The 20,419-nt window shown below is 43.0% G+C and overlaps 1 protein-coding gene across 2 annotated transcripts in view; it reads left to right on the plus strand.

Moving 5' to 3' along the window:
- Chmp3 (charged multivesicular body protein 3) overlaps positions 1 to 20,419 on the plus strand; it is a 32,563-nt gene extending 12,144 nt beyond the window's left edge. For both annotated transcript variants that reach the window (XM_059257946.1, XM_059257947.1), the window contains exons 3-6: positions 3,099 to 3,278; positions 14,957 to 15,078; positions 18,484 to 18,598; positions 19,883 to 20,419. In XM_059257946.1, coding sequence (XP_059113929.1) covers positions 3,099 to 3,278; positions 14,957 to 15,078; positions 18,484 to 18,598; positions 19,883 to 20,034 — 569 coding nt within the window. In that variant the 3' untranslated portion in view covers positions 20,035 to 20,419. The remainder of the gene's footprint in view (positions 1 to 3,098; positions 3,279 to 14,956; positions 15,079 to 18,483; positions 18,599 to 19,882) is intronic.

Below are 20,419 nucleotides of genomic sequence, written 5' to 3' on the forward strand. Positions count from 1 at the left end.
ACAATGAGGCATTCTCTATGACAAGAATCCAGTGAAAAGGCCACTGCAGGGAAGCAGAAAAATGACCCACATGGGTAAAATAAATAAAGTAGACAATAAAAATAGACCAAAAAGCAATTAATCAAGAAAGGATAGGTTATATGCTGAAGAATTTAAAACAAAGCCATAAACAAAATGACCTAAATAGAAAATGCAGAAAAGAAAATATAACTCTTAAGATAAAGGAAAACTTACTAAATTGACACAACAGCAGATTAGACACTATAAAAAGGAAGATCAAAGAAATTAAAGATAACATAAGCTATCCAAACTCTGCTACAAAAAAACCAAACCAAACCAACAGAGCTACTGTGACCTGTGTCTATGTAGTGAGTTCCAGAACAGCCAGGGCTATGTAAAGAGGCCCTGTCTCAAACAGCAACACCAAAAATAAAATTAAGTACCCCATACAATGGGAGAAAATATTTGTAAATCATATATATATCTCCTAAAGTATACAGAGAATTCCTAAAACTCAAAACTGTTCAGAAATAGGGAAAGTCCTTGAAGAGACATTTCTCTAAGGAGACTATATACCACTGAGAAACCACTTAAGATCATTAGTCATTAAGGAACTGTAAGGCACTGGGCGGTGGTGGCGCACGCCTTTAATCCTGGCACTTGGGAGGCAAAGGCAGGTGGATCTCTGTGAGTTCAAGACCAGCCTGGTCTACAGAGCGAGATCTAGGACAGGCACCAAAACTACACAGAGAAACCCTGTCTCGAAAAACCAAAACAAAACAAAAAAGGAACTGTAAGACAACCACAATGAAATATGTACTATTGCATACCTAATAGGTAACTGTTCTAAAAAAACCAAACCAAACCAGAAAACAGCAAGTATTGGCAAGGATTTGGTGAAATTAGAATTCTGATGTGCCGTTAATAGGAAAATAAAACAGTGCAACCACTTTGGAAAATACAGAGTAGCTCCTGAGGAAATTAAAAATAGGATTATCAGGTCTGGCATGGTGGCACCTTTAATCCAAGCACTTGGGATGTACAGGAATTTGATGCCAGTCTACATAGAGAGTTCAGGATAGATAGCCAGGGTTACATAGAGACCCTGTGCCCACCCCCACCCTCTACCCCCCCACCTCCCAAAAAAAGGGATTACCATATGGCCCAACAATTCTTCTTTTGAGTATATACACAAACAACTGAAGGCCAGATCTTGAAGAGATATTTGTAAATAAATATCTCTGACAGAATTAGTCATACTAGCTAAAGTTTTTATAAGATTTAAAAAAAAATACGCATGTTACATAACAGAAAATATTTACATGCTATATTGTGGATAAAAAGAGAATATATGCTAAGTAAAATCAGAAAAGTACTAATGTTGCTTTATTCCACATTCACAAGGTAGCTAAAAATAATCACTTTATAAGATGGTAGAATGAGGAGAGTGTGGTTTCTGGTTAACGGATGTGTGTTCTGAGAATGGAAGGTACTGATGGTTATACAGCCATGTGAATGTGCTTATACTATTTTGTTGAGAGCTGGACCGATGGGCTCAGGCTTTCCCAGAGGCCCTGATAGTATGGAAAAGGAACACAGCCCCTTCTCAAAGCCAGGAACATGTGTGGCCGAACCAATCATAGCCTGGGCCAGGGTCTTGGGAGCTTTTTCCTGAGGCCTTGATGTATAGAGAAGGAACAGATCTACTTCTCTAAAACCAGGAAGTGGCAGAGCTGATAATGGCTTGGGGCTAGGACCTTGGGGGAGCTTGGTTTCAGATCCTGAGAAACCAATTCTTTCTACCGCAAGGGGCTATTGTTATCATTCCCAAGGCCATGTGTGCTCTGTCTGTAATGTTCTTGAGATACCCCATGTTCCCTTGGTGTAACATTGTTTAATTAGCTTCTTGGGGACGTCCCATGTATGATAGTTTCTGCTGACTCTGTTTCATTTCTCCCTTAAAGTAGTATATAAGTTGCTGTACTTCAAGCTTGCTTGGCTTAAGACATAGCTTGTACAAGATGTCCTAATCACAAACTTTATTTTATTCTCTATCTTTTATCTTTATCTTCTGATCTCCTGGTCCTCTCTCTCAGGACCCTGTCACTGAAGAATGACCAGAGTATTATTTAATTGTACAATTGAGAATGGTTAAGATGGTAAATAGTGTTACGTGTATTTTGCCACAGTTTTTAAAATCCAAAAGTTGGGGCTGGAGAGATGGCTCAGAGGTTAAGAGCACTGACTGCTCTTCCAGAGGTCCTGAGTTCAATTCCCAGCAACCACATGGTGGCTCACAACCATCTGTAATGAGATCTAGCACCCTCTTCTGTATACATAATAAATAAATAAATCTTTAAAAAAAAAATAAATAAAATAAAATCCAAAAGTTTTTACTTGTTATAAAGCATATAATAATACAGACTTGTCTAAACTCTAGTTGATGCTGATACAGTGCTCTAATGTGTTCAGATTTTCCTCATGTTACAGATTTTTTATAACAATTATTGCTCAGAGATTGTACTCCAATACTTGTAGAAAAGCTGCATACTGATTGTCTGAATTAGCTCTGGGATGCATGTACAGTACATTCTAAAGCTCCTTAGTATAGATGGGTAACAAGCAATGTTAGAGCGGGCTCACAAAAGGGTTTTAAAAAGTTTTCCAGGTACAATAGGATTATACTACTGTTTATTGTCAAACTATGTTAGTCTTCTTCCAGGAAATAATAAATACCCATATATTATTTTTATTTCATTTATATCCTGTGATAATTTTTTACTTAGAGACATTTAGATTATAATAAAAACAGTTTGAGTGCTACCAAGCCTGATTTGCCCCTGCACCCCCTCCCCCAAGCTGTGTGTGTGTATGTGTGTGTGTGTGTGTGTGTGTGTTTGCATACATGTATGTGGGTGGCTGAAGACTCCAAAAGAGGGTGTCAGATTCCTTAGAGCTGAACTTAGAGGCATTCTGAGCTCCCTGCTGTAGGTCCTGGGGTCTGTACTCTGGTTTTAAGATTGAAAAGCAAGTACTTAATTGCAGAAACACCTTTCTAGCCCCTACCCATGGTTTTTGATGTTCTATTCTAAATTTAGATATCCAAAGAGAAGAAGAGAAAGTAAAACGGTCTGTGAAAGATGCAGCCAAGAAGGGCCAAAAGGATGTCTGTGTGGTTCTGGCCAAGGAGATGATCAGGTCAAGGAAGGCTGTGAGCAAGCTCTATGCATCCAAAGCACACATGAACTCTGTGCTCATGGGGATGAAGAACCAGCTTGGTAAGGCCCAGGTACCTGACATCTCCTAATAATGCTGCTGTCATTGTTACTGTCTACACTGGTTTCCTTGCGTAGGAAGAGTAGGCTCAAGTCTGGTTTTTGCTAACTAGGGTACTGTACAAACGTAAAATATAATTGATTTTTTTTGCCAATGTTTTTGAAATAATGACAGACTCTCCACAGATGTCTTTGTTTAGAAGGTAGAATATATTGAGTGTATGTGTTCAGCTGCAGTCTGTACTCCACCCGACACTTGAATGCACTTTATAAAGTATTCTGTTTAAGATACCATGGCTTCTCACTGCATTTGATTAAAATTCAGACTCTCAGTTTGATCTTGGAGGTCCTGTGTGCTCTGACCTCATTTCTTCTTGTCTCCTTTCTTCTCTCCATCCATCTGTGCTGTTCTTTGTGTTCCTGGAACTGGACCAGCTTATTCTTGTCTTAGAACCTTTATATTTGGTGATCTCTCTGCAAGTATACACTGCCCCCATCTCTTGATGATCCTTGTCCTACAGGTCTCAGTTCAGATGAGGCACACAGTAAAGCCTTTTCTAAAGCGTCTCTCAACAACATATCATGACAGTGCCTTTAATTTCTTTATTAATTCTCTTTTCTTCCAACAGCCCTGGCTCTTCTGAAACTTACTTTGTAGACCAGGCTGCCTCATACTCAGAGATCCGCCTGCCTCTACATCCCAAGTACTGAGATTAAAAGCATGTGCCACCAAGCCTGGCTTCCTTATAACTCTTCTAAGTATTCATTTCTAATGAAATTAACTTGTTTGGTTATTTTTAAATTTTTTTTTTTAACAATACTAGGAATTGAACATAGAGCCTTGTACTGGCTAGGCAAGTGATATACCACTGAGCTGTATCTCCAGTTCTTTTTTTGTTTGTTTAAATTTTTTGAGTCTCAGTATGCAGCCCTAGATGGCCTGGAACTCACATAGATCCATTTACTTCTGCTTCCTGAGTGCTGGAATTGAAGGTGTGCGCCACATGCCCAGCATTCTCTTATTCTTAATATATACGTTGTATCCTCCTACTAGAACCAGAAACCTGTCTGTCTAACCCATATCTGTAGCTTAGAAAAGAGTATCTGGTCATGCAATGTCTATGAAGAGCGTACCCACAAGCATGTTCAGTGTTAGTGACTGTTGCTCTACGGTATGTAATTGTTTTTCATATATACTCTTAATATTAGACATGTAGCAGAATCCTTTACCTTTTAGAGACTTTTATTATATATTTTTAAAAATATATATTTATTTAGCTTTCCTTTATGTATATGACTGCATGCATGGCTGTGTACCATGTGCATACAGTGACTGCAGAAGAAGGTATCAGATCCAGTGGAACTGGAATTTTATACAGTTGTTAGCTGCCATGTATATTCTGAGAATCAAATCCAGGTCCTTTGGAAGTGCAGCCAGTGCTCTTAACTACTGAGCCATATCTCCATCCCTTTTATTTTATTTTTTTGGGTGTTTTTTTTTTTTATTTATTTATTTTTTTTTTTTTGGTTTTTCAAGACAGGGTTTCTCTGTGTAGCTTTGCACCTTTCCTGGATCTTGCTCTGTAGACCAGGCTGGCCTCAAACTCACAGAGATCCGCCTGCCTCTGCCTCCTGAGTGCTGGGATTAAAGGTGTGCACCACCACCGCCCGGCTTATTTTATTTTTATTTGTGTGTATTCATGTTTATGTATATGCACATGCTTGTGGGTGCTGGCAAAGGCCAGAATAGGGCATTGGAGCCCCTGGAGCTGGAGTTACAAATGGTTGTCAGCCAACTGATGTAGGTGATGGGAACAGAGATCCTGTCCTCTGCAAGAGCAGCAGATGCTCTTAACCACTGAACATCTCTCCAGCTTGCATAACTCATCCAGGTTCAGGCACCTTCACTGCCTATTTTCATTGTAATTACTTCTCATACACATTGGCTGCTTGTTTTTTAGGCATTTGTAAGAGTCTCAGCAATAGTGTGTTATTCCTGTATTAACTGAAGGTTGCAGTCGTGAATAGTACCTTTTGAATCTTGGTCTCTTCCTTGACTGGTTATGTCAGAACTCACTAGGCTTATTTGGAATGTGTCATTTTTGTTAGTGGTGGTTGTTTTTGAGACAGAGTCTTATTGTATACTTAGCCTGGTCTGGAACTCCTGATTTTCCTGCCTTACCCTCCTTGACCGTCTTCCTTTTGTTTCAATTCAGTACATTTGCTTCTGGTTTTCAAGGGTATTTTTGCCTGTTGTGCACATGAAGTGTTGTCATCCTAGAAATTCTAATACTTGGCAGCTAACAGACTCTCATACTCAGAAATAACGGATGAAACTTTTTACTTTAAATTTTGACTCAGAAAATTATATTCTACATTTGAGTCTGCTTTAGGAACCTATACTTTATGTTTTACCAAAATAATTTCTGAGTAGATCAAACATTGAAGATAAAAAATAAATTCACAAAATTACTAGAAGGAAATATGTTTAAAATGTAAGAAGCTGAAATGGAAAAATCTTTTCAGAGTGAAATATAAAATCTTATAAAGGAAAAGTTCGATAAATGAAGCATAAAACATTTAAAGTTTCTGAACAAGTTCAGAAGTATTCCCCACAAAGCCAAAAGAAAAAGTGACTAAGCAGTTGTATTAAGCAAAAAGCTGATAAGAATTTCAAAAAGCTGCTAAGAATTCAAACTATGTTATTTCATTACAGGGTCTCATGTAGCCAAAGCTGGCCTTGAACTCCTTATGGAGAAGATGACTTTGTACCTCTGTTCTTCCTGTCTCTACTTCCACTTAAGTACTAGGGTCACAAAAATCTATGTCTGTGGGCCTGGTTTTATGATGCTGGGAGACTGAACTCAGAGTTTCATGCATCCTCAGCAAGCACTGTACCAATTGAGCCACATCCCTAGCCCCAAATGTACTTTGAAATGAGATAATCACATTCTGTCAAAGGCTCTCAGCATAAAGGTGCTTGCTGCCAAACCTAACAACCCAAGTTTGATCCCTAGGACCTGCATGGTGAATAAAACAACTGACTCCTACAAATTATCCTCCAGCGTACACACACACATACACACACACACACACACACACACACACACACCATGCATGGCATGCTTGCCCTCTTCTGGCCAGCAGTCATACATGCTGTATACATAATAAATAAATAAATCCTAAAAAAAAAAAAAAAAAAAGAGTGGAGTCCAATCTACTGTATAAATGTCCTTGCCAAGTAAGTTCCATTGAATGCAGTAATTTTCAGTAATCTTAATAGAGAAAAAGTGTTATCAAACATGCAAGACCTTGTACAGACACATGGTTTTCCAACAGTATCACCTACCTGTAAAATAATAGTTTCAGTGAAGCATCACATGAAATTTAATGTGAATTTGTTTGATTTTGAACTTCTTGATGTTTCATTTGTTTTGCATTTGGTAACTGTACATATTTGTAAATATAAGAAAAATTTATCCAATTAGTAAAATGTAGCTATTTAAAACCAACAATGAAAAGACATTGCTAGTAGGGGAATTGATAGCATTTTTTTCTTTCTTCAGTGAGGGATTGAGTCGATAAATTATGACATATTCAAGCTTGACGTAGCTCTCTGCCAACAGGAAGATGCTGGGGATGCCATCATAAGAAAGCAAGACTGGCCAGGCGGTAGTGGCACACACTCTAAATGCCAGCACCCGGGAGGCAGAGACAGGTGGATCTCTGTGAGTTCAAGGCCAGCCTGGTCTACAGAGTCAGATCCAGGACAGCCAGGGCTGCACAGAAAAACTGTCTCGAAAAACAAACGAACAGAAAAACAAAATAAAAAAAGAAAGAAAGAAAGGCTGTGGTAGTATGTACAGCACTCACTGCACTCTGAGGGTAACTGGAGTATGTGTTTGGGTAAGTGAGTCTAAGTGGGCCAGCATATCAGAAAAGATGCTCCAAGCTGAGGGGTTTCAGTAAGGGCAAAAGAGCTTCATCTGTTCTAGTAAGGATTCTGTGTTGAGTCTTTGTGAATTATTTTCTTTTCAGTTCTTTATTATGGTAGATTTTAAGTCTCTGCAAAACTAGAGTAAGTAGCCTGGTAGATTAGTAGGTATCTGCAATTAGCTTAAAAATGCATTTCTTGTCTGATTTACTTGTGTTCCCACCTAGTTCCCTGCTTTCTCTCTGGGAATCTCAGATCCTAGTGCATCTGTTCTCCCATGGTTTTCTAAAGGGAAGAGTTATGTAGCTATTTCTTGTGGTCATTTCTGTTTGGGAACTTGAACCCTTCAGTTCTTGTGTGTGTGTGTTTCCTTTTCACTGTCTTTTTATGAAAGTGATTTTAGTCATTTGTTGGATTTTTCAGACTGATCTTTTAATTCTTATTCTTATATTCTCTCTCTCTCTCTCTCTCTCTCTCTCTCTCTCTTTCTTCAAGACAGGGTTTCTCTGTGTAGCCCTGGCTATGCTGGAACTCACTCCATAGACCAGATTCAAACTCAGAGATCCACCTGCCCCTGCCTCCTTAGTGCTGAGATTTAAAGCATGTGCCACCACCGCCTAACTCATATATATATATATATATATATATATATATATATATATATATATATGATAATTATATTCAGATTCTTGGTAGTGTACACCTTTAATCCCAGCACTCAGGAGGCAGAGGCAGGAAGATCCCTGTGACTTTGAGGCCAGCCTGGTCGCATAGAGTCCCAAGTCAGCTAACACTACATAGAGAGACCCTGTTTCAAATAAATAAATAAACAAAGACATAAATAAATGAAAAGAAGTAGTTGAGGAGTGGGAGGCTGAGGGGAGAGAGCTGGCTCAGGCTGGTTAAGTGTAGGCTTCATGAGCCCCATTCAGTCTTTAATGCAGATAGACTGAAAAGCAAAATTTGTTCTTTCTTCCTTACTTTCTTCCTCTATTCCCTCCTTTCCTTTTCTTGTCGCCTCTCTCTTTTTTTTTTTTTTTTTTTGGTATTGGATTGAAATTGTGAATGCTACAAGCACAATTATTTTAGGAATAGACTAGGAAGTGATTAATTTGAATAAATTTAATAAGAAAACAATAAGCTTGATCAAATCAATATATGTTTATAATTGCAAACTGACAGACACTAGAAGGCTGTTAAGGGGAAGTAAGAATCAAGGAGGTGTCTTTTAGGCCCTCATGAAGTCTGAAGCAGTATATGAGGCTGAGTGCATGTGTATGGTGTTGGTCGGGGGGAGCGTATTCCAAACTGAGAGGACTGTATGTGTAAAGGTCCTGGGGTCAGAGAGAACAGGGTGTTTGTAGCACTGTAGGAGGCCCTGGGAGGTTGGGATTCTGAGCAGGAGGCAGAGGTGTCTGGGAGGAAGGGGCAGTGAGGTGCAGAGTATTGTTTTTAGAGCTGTTAGGGGACTGGTTCTTTTAAAGAGCTCCAAGAGGTGCATGCTGTAGTGATGACAGATAAAGGGCGCTGGGAGTTGAAAGGTGGGATATTCTGGGGAGCTCGAGGGAGGCATTTGAGTGGAAGGATTAAGTGCACGAAGACAGCTGAAATATTCAGGCTGTGTTCAGGAGACAGTTTGACAGGAGTACACTACGGAGAAAGTTGGAGAGGGGGGCTGGAAAGGAAGGTTGGAGTCAGAGTTCTTGGAGTTAGCTTGAGGGATTTTACCTTCATTTTGTGGGTATGGAGAACTCTGGGCTATTGTGAGTACAGACTGCAGGTGCAGGGAAGTCTGAAGCGGAAGATGGGGGCCTGGCGGCCCGAGAGGCGATGGAATGAGAGTCTGAGTCAGTGAGTGGAATGAAGAGTGGATCTGGATGCAGAGTGCAAAGGCCTGGTGCAGACTAAACAGCCTTGGAGGAGGTGATGTGAGCGTTGGGGCCTGCAAGACGGCAGAGCCATTAATGAAGGACACTGAGAGCAGGAAGGTTCTACTTGGGACGACCGGGCTAGCTCCGTGACTTCAGTGGCTGTGGGGGAGTGGTGTGTGCTAGGAGATCGAATACAGCTAAGGGATAACAGGATGGAACCCAAGAAGGAAGCAGAGGGAAGTCTCCATTCTAGGAGTGGAAACAAGAAAATAGTATACCCAGAGCTCCCAAGCACTGTCTGTCAGTCTTGGCCCCAGTGTCCTGCATCCCAGCCCCAGCCTGGGACTGTTCTGAAGTGATTTTTTCCCTTAAGATGTTCTCCTATTAAAATGTAGCTGGAGCACCACCTCAGGTGGGTGATGTTCAACCTTGTCAGCTATTAATAGATTGACGTGATTAGATCTTGGCAAGCGACAGCTTTCTGACAGCAGCTGCTTGCAGAAAAAGACAGATGATGAGCATGTTTTGATGGGGGCAAGAGTTAAGGGAGAGGTTCAGAGGTGGGGCAGGAGCAGAATTCCCATATGATCTGGCAGTTCTGCTTCTAGGTGTGTCCTCGAGAACTGGAAGCAGAGGCTTAAACAGACATGTGTACCGTCAGGTTCCTAGGGATTCATTTAGCCGGAGTGGAAGCAGCGCAAGTGCCCATTGTGGGTAGAGAGAGAAAGGATGTTTTGTACACATGTTAAAATGGTAGTCAGCCCTGGGGCTGGGGGATGGCTCAGTGGGTAAGAATGCCTGCTGTGCAAACAAGAGAACATGAGCTTGAATTCCGAGCACCCATTAATAGCTGAGCAGGGCCACTCACGCGTGTAACCTCAGTGTGGGGTGGAGGGCAGTAAGAGACAGGCAGATCCCAGGAGCTTACTGGCTGGCCAGCAGGCCTAGCCAAAATAGCAAGCTTCATGTTCAGGAAAAAACCCTGTCTCAAAAAATAAAGTGAGTAGCAGTAGAAGAGAAAACCCAGTGTCTTCTGACCTCCTCGTGTTCAGGTTATGCAGATCCGTACATACTTGTGGACATACAGCATGCACATACAAAATAATACTCATCCTTAAAGAGGAGAAAACTCTGACATAGGCTCCAGTGGATGAGCCTTAAACACACCTCCCAACGAAGGTTCGAGAACAGCTGCACATACCTAAGGACCTAGAGTATGGGCTTATTATTTAAAAACACTGCAGCAATTTATAAAGTATATGTTCATACCTGGTTTGGGCTTCAGCCCCACTTTCTCTGTATACAGAACCTGCATTGTTACAGGAGAAGAGGGTGGGGTCACTGTCCATCTGGGTGACACTGTGGGGCAGCATATGCATAGTACAGGCTCGTGGTGTCCTTGGCCCCTGGAAGATGATGTGTGAGTGGACAACTGTGGCTCTCTACTCACTGTGCCTCTCCTTCTGGCATGCGTTGTTCTCCCATGGGAAGTCAGCTTCTCCCTTTCCTGTGTGGTTTTGAAATGGATGTGGCTGTTGTCTACTTGCTGTGAGTAATCACAGTGTGTCATCACTTGTCAGACAAGTTCTCTTTATCGTCTCTAGGATTCTTTTAGAAAGGTAGAATCGTACCTGTGGGACCACAGCCCCGTATTCCCCATAGCTCCTTTTAGAGCACCATCTGAATTACCCCGCAGGGTTTTGGTTTTAGTCTAACATTATTTTATTTTATACACATATATACATGCACATGTGTGTGAGTCCAGAACCTCAAAGGAAATGCTTTCCCATGTACTTGGCATGCATTTATTTATTTTCTGACTAACAGACTATAATTATAAATATTTCCAGGATAAAATGTGGTTTGGGGGCAGTGATGGCGCACGCCTTTAATCCCAGCACTCGGGAGGCAGAGCCAGGCAGATCTCTGTGAGTTCCAGGCCAGCCTGGTCTACAGAGCAATGCCAGGACAGGTACCAAAACTACACAGAGAAACCCTGTCTCGAAAGAACCAAAAGAAGAAAGAAAGAAAGAAAGAAAGAAAGAAAGAAAGAAAGAAAGAGAAAGAAAGAAAGAAAGAAAGAAAGAAAGAAAGAAAGAAAGAAAGAAAGAAAGAAAGAAAGAAAGAAAGAAAGACAGAAAGAAAAAAATGTGGTTTTGATCTGCTAGGTCAGTTAGCATATTCACCTCACTTGCCTGGAATTTTGACATTGTCACAGTGCTGGTTTGTGCCTCTAGCCCCACTCTACGTTACTTTGAAATATATAAATATATGTTATTATTGACTACAGTTACCCTACTGTGCAAAATACATTTCAAAAGCAGTTCCTCCTGACTCTGTAGCACTTGGCACCCTTTGGTCAGAAATACTCATTTATCCCCTTCAAAGTCCCTCGTGCCTGGCGTCTTCTGGAAACCATTAAATAGAGCCATTGTTCTCCACGTCTGTGATTTTAGCTTTATTAGCATATACATGTAGGTGGTATGGGCCATCTGCTTTCCATGTCTCCCATATTCCACTGACTTTTATGTTTCCCAGATCCATCCGTATTGTTATGGGTGACAGGACTTCCTCCCCCTTTAAAGCTGAGTGTAGTATCCTCTTGTTTTATTAGTTTGGTATCACTGTAACCAAGATCCCTGACCTGTGGATGGCAGGGTTCTTTGGACTCCTGAAGACATTCCCGTCCGTACGGTAGGGAGGGCAGAGCACATTGGAGTAGAGGCTGCAGAGAGCATGAGGAATACCGGGGCTGGATCTAACTTACAGAGGCAGAAGCCCTCTCCTAATAGCCCACTTCTGCCAGGCAGACCCCAGTTCCCAAAGTTTCCAGAACCTCCCAGATAGTGCCACTACTAGGCATCTAGCATTTAAAATGAGCCAGAGCAGATTGGGCTGGGGTGGGAGTCAAGGGAGAGGTGGGGAGAACAACACTTCAGATTCAAACCAAACAGGTTTATAAACTCTCCTTATCCATCCATATGTTGATGAGCGGTGAGTTGTTTGAGGCTGCAGTGAACACGGGAACTCAGATACCCTTTTGACATTCTCGTTTCACTGATTCTACTGTGTGTCTGCAAGTGGGTTCCTAGGTCACATGCTCTTCGGTGTTTTTAAGAACCTTTATACCATTTTGTTGTGGTTTCTTGTTTTGTTGCTGTCTGTCTTTTGAGACAGACTCTTTGTGCTGGCTAGTTTTATATCAGCTTGACACAAGCTATAGTCACCCAAGAGGAGGGAACCTCAATTAAGAAAATGCCTCCATGCAGAGACAGTAGGATCTCTGTGAGTTCAAGGCCAGCCTGGTCTACAAAGCAAGTTCCAGGACAGGCTCCAAAGCTACAGAGAAACTCTGTCTCGAAAAACCAAAAAACCAAAAGAAAAAAGAAAAGAAAACACCTCCATAAGACTGGGCTGTAGGCAAGCCTGTAAGGCATTTTCTTAATGTTTAGTGATTAATGGGGGAGGGCCCAGCCCATTGTGGGTGGTACCATGCCTGGGCTGTTGGTCCTGGGTTCTATAAGAAAGCAGGTTGAACAAGCCAGTAAGTAGCACCCCTCCATGACCTCTACATCAGCTCCTGCCTCTGGGTTCCTGCCCCGCCTGGGTTCCTCTGTTGGCTTCCCTCAGTAGACTATGACTCAGGCTATGTAAGCCAAACAAACTCTTTCCTCCCCAAGTTGCTTTTGGTCATGGTGTTTCATCACAGCAATAGTAGCCCTAACAAAGACAGTTTTGCAGTATAACCTGGCTATTATGTAGCCTAAGTGGCCTAGGACTCACCATGTACGTTTAGGCTAACTTCACGCTTAGGGTGATCCTCCTGTTTCTGTCTCTCAGTTGCTGAAATTATAGCTATGTGCCAGCAGGGATGGCCGTCGTATTATTTTCCATAGTAGTTGTACTAATTTATATTCTTATGATAAAAGTTCCTAAGTATTTAAATTTTCATATCCTATTGTAGATGAGATTGTTTTCTTTATTTCCTTTCTAGGTGGTTCATTATTTGTCCATAGAAACAATTTGTTTTACTCCAGACTCATAGTTCTGGAGGTTTCCATCCTTGCCTACTTGGCCCTGTTGCTTTGAGCTTTGGGTGAGATAAAACACTGGCAAGAAGCCAGGAAGCACTGAAAGAAAAAGAACTGCTACTGATTTTTATATGTTGATTTTTTTTTATTTAACTTTTTAGTGATTCTTTGTGAAATTCACATTATGCATCTCAATCCCACTCATCCCCCCCAAATAAAAAAATAATAAAATTTAAAAGAACAAACAAAAGAGTAATATTGTGGAAGCTGCAGTATGACAACAGTGAGTCAGTCACATAGTAAACTCTTTAGTTCATATATTTTACTTGCAAGTGTTCATTGCAGTGAGTCATTGGTCTGGTCCGAGGCCTCTGGTTTCTGCTACACTATTAATACTGGGCCCTCACTGGGACTGGAGGTCCTGCAACTTTGGGTCTGCAGGACCGGCCCCTTCCCATGCTCCAGCAGATCATTGATGGGGTGGATGTTGAGATGGGCCAACTCATAGCCCTGGTTCTGGGCCTGGGTGGTTGCTAGGTTGGTCAGCCTGCAAGCTCTCCTTCATCCTTATCACCAGGGCGAGCTCTCCAGTCCCAGATAGCTCACCCTATGCAGATGTGAAAGCTTCCTGGGGTCTGGATTCTGCCAAAGTTAAATTTTCAGTGCCTCCTCCCTTAACCAGGTACTGCAGTACAGGAAAAGTGTGTAGCTTTGAGTGAACAGCTTGCTCTATAGTAAGTGAGTGATTCTAGGAACTTGAAATCTTTTGAAATTCCATAACACATTAGGAGGGTTGCTCACTTCTTTACTTGACATGTTAATAATGAACACCGAGAGAGGAATGGCCATTTTTATGACAGTTTCTTGGAAAGAAGATATACAGTGTGAGACCACGGAAGGCTTTTTCCTAGCAAGGAACTGTACCTGTATATTGACCCACATAACCTCACTCCGTTTTACCTCTGTTTATCTCACTTTTCTGAGGACCAGCAACAGGTTCTTCACAGAACAGGCACTGTCCATCATCTAGTGGGTGGGAGATTCTGCTTGGGTAGCTGGAAGTCTTCTGTTTTCCACTGTGGTCCATATCTTAGTGTAGAACCTGCCTCTTATTTGCAGCTTGTCTCTAGGTGTCAAACTAAGTCTCCCTCCCTGATGGTCAGTTGCAGACCTTCAGACCACTCTCCACAGTGGCCCATTGGTGTTACTGCTCAGAGAGTTCACACCATAATACTCTATCCAGTGTCTTAGTTTGGGGTTCTATTGCTGCCATGAAACACCAAAAAAAAAAAAAAAAAAAAAAAAAAAAAGCAAGTTGGAGAGGAAAGGGTTTATGTGACTTCTGCTTCTACATCAAAGTTCATCATCAAAAGAAGTCAAGACAAGAACTCTAGCAGGGTAGGAACCTGGAGGCAGGAGCCATGGAGGGGAGCTGCTTACTGGCTTGCTCCTCATGGCTTACTCAGCCTGCTTTCTCATGGAACCAAGGACCGCCAGTCCTAGGATGGTGCCAACACATGGGCTGGGTCATCCCCCATCAATCACTAATTAAGAAAGCACCTACAGGCTTGTGTACAGCCTGGCCTTATGGAGGCATTTTCTTAATTGAGGCTCCCTCCTCTGAGATGACTCTAGCTTGTGTCAAGATGACATAAAACTGCTCAGCACACCTAGGTAGGACTTAGTTTCAAAGAATGACCTCTCAGATATCTAGCACAGGAATATATCATAAAGGTATGGCGGTGAGTTTGGTAGTCCACCTGCTAGAGCAGCCCTGAGCTGGGCTCTTTCATTGCACATTCTGTCTTTTGAACAATCATGGGTGATGCGGCCTTTCCTTTTCAGCGGTTCTAAGAGTAGCTGGTTCCCTGCAAAAGAGCACAGAAGTGATGAAGGCTATGCAGAGTCTTGTGAAGATCCCAGAAATCCAGGCCACCATGCGGGAGCTGTCCAAAGAGATGATGAAGGTGATTGGGTTAGTTGTGCTTTCTCCAAACCACTGAGAGTCCTCTGAGCTGGGGCTGCGCCTGGGGCTGCGGCTGCGTGGCTGTGACTGGGGAGAGTGCGGCTGCTCCCACAGTGTTTTGAGAAGAGGAGCAGATGTTATCTGGTTGAAACCACTGCTGTGCAAAGCATAGCAGAGACCGGGTGGAATTGTAAGTGTGGGGAAGAAGCCCACGCATGCCTAGATCTCCAGAGGAGGAACATCCAGTGATGTAGTCTGTGGGCTCCAGCAAGAGGGAAGAGACAAAGAAACATTAATTTTACTGTCTGCTCTGAAGGTGTTCGTGAAGCTGGCAGGGAGGTGATTGCATTCTCTACAATGCCAGATAACAAACACGTGTTAGCTTTGATGGCCATTCTTGTAACAACTCAGCTTTGCCTGTCAGTGTAAAAGCAGCCCTAGATAGCATTTAAATGAAGTGACTGTGGCTCAAATTCTTTGTTTAGGAAACACCAGATCTGGCCTGCAGGCTGTAGTTGTTGATGCATTTTTTAACCACAAAAAGGAGAGACTGAGAACCAAATGGAAAGTATATAGGTACCTGCCAGCCTCAGGATAAGGGTGTGGCAGGAACTATACTAGTGGCCCCCAGACGGGGCCAGGGAAGAGAGGAGAGCATTGTTAATGAAGCACTGCTGATAGCACATGGCAGTTTGGCCTATCTTGTTCTCCAGGTGCTCTTTTGGGGTATTTTACATAGGGCATTGAGTCTTGAAGCTACCAGGCAACCCAAGGTCTCTCAGGTTATAAGTCTGGAGCTGGACCACAGGTGTGTCTGCCCTCATCATGAGCTGACATCTTGTATGAGGGCTGTTTCTTAGTTTAGACCTGTGGTTTGACAACCAAGAGTATACAACTCAAATTCCTGTGTGTGGATCTCCTTCTGCATTGCAGAGTGTTTTATCTGTGAATGTGAACCATACACTGGGCACTGGGGACAGGCAGAGGGGGTGTGGAGGGGCTGGAGAAGAACAGATAGAAAAATATCGTAAGAGCCCAGGGCTCAGCTCTTTAGAAAGAAGAGCCTTGGACAATAGCAGTTAGCAGGGAATGGATCAGGAGGGCATGTCCTTTATATCTGGTATGTACTCAGACTGGAGATCACTATGCAGTAGAGGCAGATGATGCCTAATTCTTGGAGTGACTCCAGGCCTGCACGTTTTAACTTAGGTAGCCCCCAAAATATGAGTGAATGAGTTATTAAAACAAAAACAAAGCTTTCAGATCTTTTTCAGATCTTTATGAACACTAAAAGTATATTGTAGATTCTAGGGACTGAGGCCAATAGTGATACATGACCGGGTGTATATTGAGGCTGTCCATAGTGACCCAGTTCTAAAAGAGTGGGGACATGTTCTTCATTTGTCCCCAGTACCTGGCTCTGTTACACAGGCCATGAATTTGATGAATCACTGCTGATTAAATGAAGAAGTAGATAAATGATAACCTCTTTCTTCAGAATGAGGAGGGCAGTTACAGTTTGGATTCTCCTAAGTTCTTTTAACCAATCAACAGTTTGTAGCTAGTTATCTCCAGTCTCGCCCAGGCTGGCAGCCACTCAGACTCAAATAAACACACAGACGCTTATATTACTTATAAGCTGAATGGCTGTGGCAGGCTTCTTGCTATCTGTTCTTACATCTTAAATTAACCCATTTTTATTAATCTATAAGTTGCCACGTGGCTTGTGGCTTACCGGTGTCTTACATCCATCACGTTTCTCCTCCTGGTGGCTGGCAGCATCTCCCTGCCTCAGCCTTCCACTTCTCAGAATTCTCCTCTCTCCTTGTCCCGCCTATACTTCCTGCCTGGCTACTGGCCAGTCAACACTTTATTTATCAATCAATCATCCACAGCAACAGTTATTTATTGATCCCCTTTTTTTGTTTGAGTTTTTGGTTTTACTTAGTCGGTAGGGTTTGGTTTTGTTTGAGACAAGCTACAAACAGTCCTCATGCTACAGCCTCCCAAGTACTGTTTGTTGAACAGTAGACCCCAGCATCGAAACAGCTTCCAGTTAGCTAGGCTGTAGGGCTCCACCTTGGTGACCATGATAGGAGTTTGTTCATTTGAGTAGGGAAAGGAGTTAAAATTGGGCTAGGACTAGCTAGATCATGTCACAGAGTCACCTTGGGTCAGGAAGCACCAAGGCTGTGGCAGGTGAGTGGGTTTCCGGGACAGGAGCAGAGGCCACAGCCATCCCTGCCTCCAGTGCCTCTTGGTTTGCAAGGACACTAGGGTTCCCTCTGCCGCTCGTCTGGGACCCCTTTCTGACATGGGAGGGTGCTTTAATGACCCTTTGCTCTGCTAATGGACACTGAGTGGCCTCATCCGGAGCTGGGGACTTTGGAGAGCTTTTTGTTGGCGCCTCACAATGGTCCCTTGCTATTTCCTTGTTTCTAAAGTGTGTACATGCACACACATGGATGAGCACTGTTGGATGATGGTATATATACACGCACACGCTGGGGTATTTGCATGTGGAAGTAGACGTTGGCATTGGGTACCCTCCTCTATTACTCTCCACTGCTTTTTTGAGACAGACTCCCACTGAACTTGAAGCTCCTCAGGCTGGCCGGGTAGCTTCAGAGACCACCCTGCCTCCCCAAACACTTCCCCTCCCACAGAGCTGGTGCATGTGGGCTGTCAATGCCTAGCTCTTTAAATGGGTTCTGGGGATTTGAAGATGTCCCCAAGTTTTTGTGGTGTGGCACTTTACCAACCAAGCCATCCCTCCACCTCCTTGCTACTTTCTGAAAAGCAGGCTGACCGCCAGGCTGCCAGGCACAGGCTTCCAGTAAAGTGACTGGCCTTGCTTTGTAGGTCAGGAACTCTTGACTTCACTTGAGAAGAAGAGGTGATCAGGGTTTGGTGATGGACTGATACTCAGCACACCCACCCACCAGCAGCTAACCTCCTCCAGCAGCGGTGACCTACCGTGCTGCCATGTTTTTTGAGCATTTTCTAGTCCCTCCAGGCTCACGCCTTTGTTATCCTGTTGTCTCCGGTGGCTCCAACCAGTTTTCATCCTGCGTTTCAACCCTTGCCCTCTCAGGTTCTATTTGCAGTGTTAGGCCAGTTGCTTTCCAAGCAGCTCAGGGGTGTGCTGCTGAGGACTGCTGCCATAGTCGGGGTTCTGCAGGAACCAGTAGCTGCAGGCTCCAGCCCTGTGAGTGTAGAGCACTCTTTCCCTCTGGGTCGTTGTCTGCAGAGAGGCCATCCTCCAGGGTTTCCTTTCCACCTGTCTTCCTTGTCACCCGGGCAAAGTGGCCTAGACTCAGAGAGACTAGAACTCCTGCTGCTGCTGTCCAGGGGTGTTGGGAACAGATGTAACATTGAGGGAGGTGGCCTTTTGTTCTCTGTTCAGGCTGGAATCATAGAGGAAATGTTAGAGGATACATTTGAAAGCATGGATGACCAGGAAGAAATGGAAGAAGCAGCAGAAATGGAGATCGACAGAATCCTCTTTGAAATCACAGCAGGTATGGCCAGGAGAGCCCTCCAACCCTCCCCATCTCACCCCTTCCCGGTCAGTCACACTGGCTCCATCTGCATTTGTCCTGTGTTAGAGTATGCAAGGTATTTCCTAAGGAGTGTACAGTAAAGCAATATCCAGTTTTCAAGAAACAAAGGATTTTTAGTTTCTGATCTTCACATTAGCTGAAAACAGCTGTTGGAATTTGAGTCAGTATAGACTCGACTTTAGTATAATAAAACATGTCTGTTAAATATAGGAATAAACAAAAATAGTTATTTCTGGGAGCTTTATAACTTTTAATTCTGGGTTTTCTGAATTTTATGCTTAATAAAATGGTGGGATTTAATTTTTATTTGTTTTAAATTGTTGGAAAAAAGGTATTTTGAGAAAATATTTTATGAAAATTTGGAAATAGTTCACATTTTTCTTTTACTTTTTATTTATTGGATTTGTTTTGATGTTTTGAAGTGTCTCTCTTTGGTCTCAAACCCTCTTCTTGCCTCATCTGGAATACGGGATTACAGGTGTGCACCCCACACCTGCCTAACAATGTGCTTGTTTGTTTGACCTTGTTTCCTGTGGCACTGGGGATTGAACCTGGAGCCTCCCACACATCAAACAAGCAGTCGACACGAGCTGTCTTCTCAGCCTGTATTTTGAGACAGGGGCTCATTAAGTTGCTCAGGCTGGCCTTGAACCTCACTCTGTAGCCTAGGTAAACCTTGTTTTCTGTCCTCCTGTCTGAGCTTCCAGTTAGCTGAGATTAGAGGCCTGTGCCACCCAGTCTGGCTTCAACAATTAAACTTCATTCAGAGAAATTAAAAATTAGATTATCAGTAGTATTTAAAAATTTAAACTAGGAACTTTAGAATTCCTTTTTTTTTTTTTTTTTTTTTTTTTTTTTGAGATGAGGTCCCACTATTTTGCCCAAGATGGCCCCAAAATCCTGAGCTAAAGTAACCCTTCTGTTCCCAAGTATGTGGACTCAAGTATACAGCACCTTGCCCAATAGTCTAGACATTAAAATTCTTAAGATTTAGGGGTGGGTGTGGTATTACTCCTGTAGTAGTAGCTACTTGGGAGACTGAGGCAGAATCACTCCAGGGCAACGTAACAAGTCCGTCTGTCCATCTGCACTGTTCTTTCTCTCCGCTGAGATGTGCAGTCAGAGGAAGCAAATTCCCACTCTGGACAGCAGCTGGACTGCGGTCCTTGAATGAGAGGAGGCTGGGAAGACCGAGGACCTTGTTCTTAGGAAGTGTGTTTAAGCTGTTCACTCTCTCTTTAGGAGCCTTGGGCAAAGCACCCAGTAAAGTAACCGACGCCCTTCCTGAGCCTGAACCTATGGGAGCGATGGCTGCCTCAGAAGAGGGAGAGGATGAGGAGGATGAAGAGGACCTGGAGGCCATGCAGTCCCGGCTGGCCACACTCCGAAGCTAGGGCCACCCAGTTGTGGCCTCAGCTCTATGGTGCCCTCCTCTAGGTGTGGGCACAGCCTCCGGGGAGTCCCGGTTTCCTGTATCTCTTGCACTACACCTCTGTTGTGAAGCATTGCATTTTGGAGAGGGTTCTTTGCTCGTATATCTTCACTGTTTGCAGAGGTCTTAAGGACTGTTTTTATGAAGGTGGTGTAATCAAATGCATTATTTTCAAGATCATAAATAGCAGAAGTATCTTTCTTGGGGGAGGGCAAAGAAACGCATTTTCTCATGAAGCAGTTCTTAGAAGAGTCAGTTGAATGTTGAGGACTCTCTACTGGTGTGTATGTGTAAAATACTACGTAAATGGATGTCAATAAACTTCTACTTTAGCTCTTGGTCTCATA

Source organism: Peromyscus eremicus, chromosome 3, assembly GCF_949786415.1.
Source record: "Peromyscus eremicus chromosome 3, PerEre_H2_v1, whole genome shotgun sequence".
Taxonomy (NCBI): Eukaryota; Metazoa; Chordata; class Mammalia; order Rodentia; family Cricetidae; genus Peromyscus; species Peromyscus eremicus.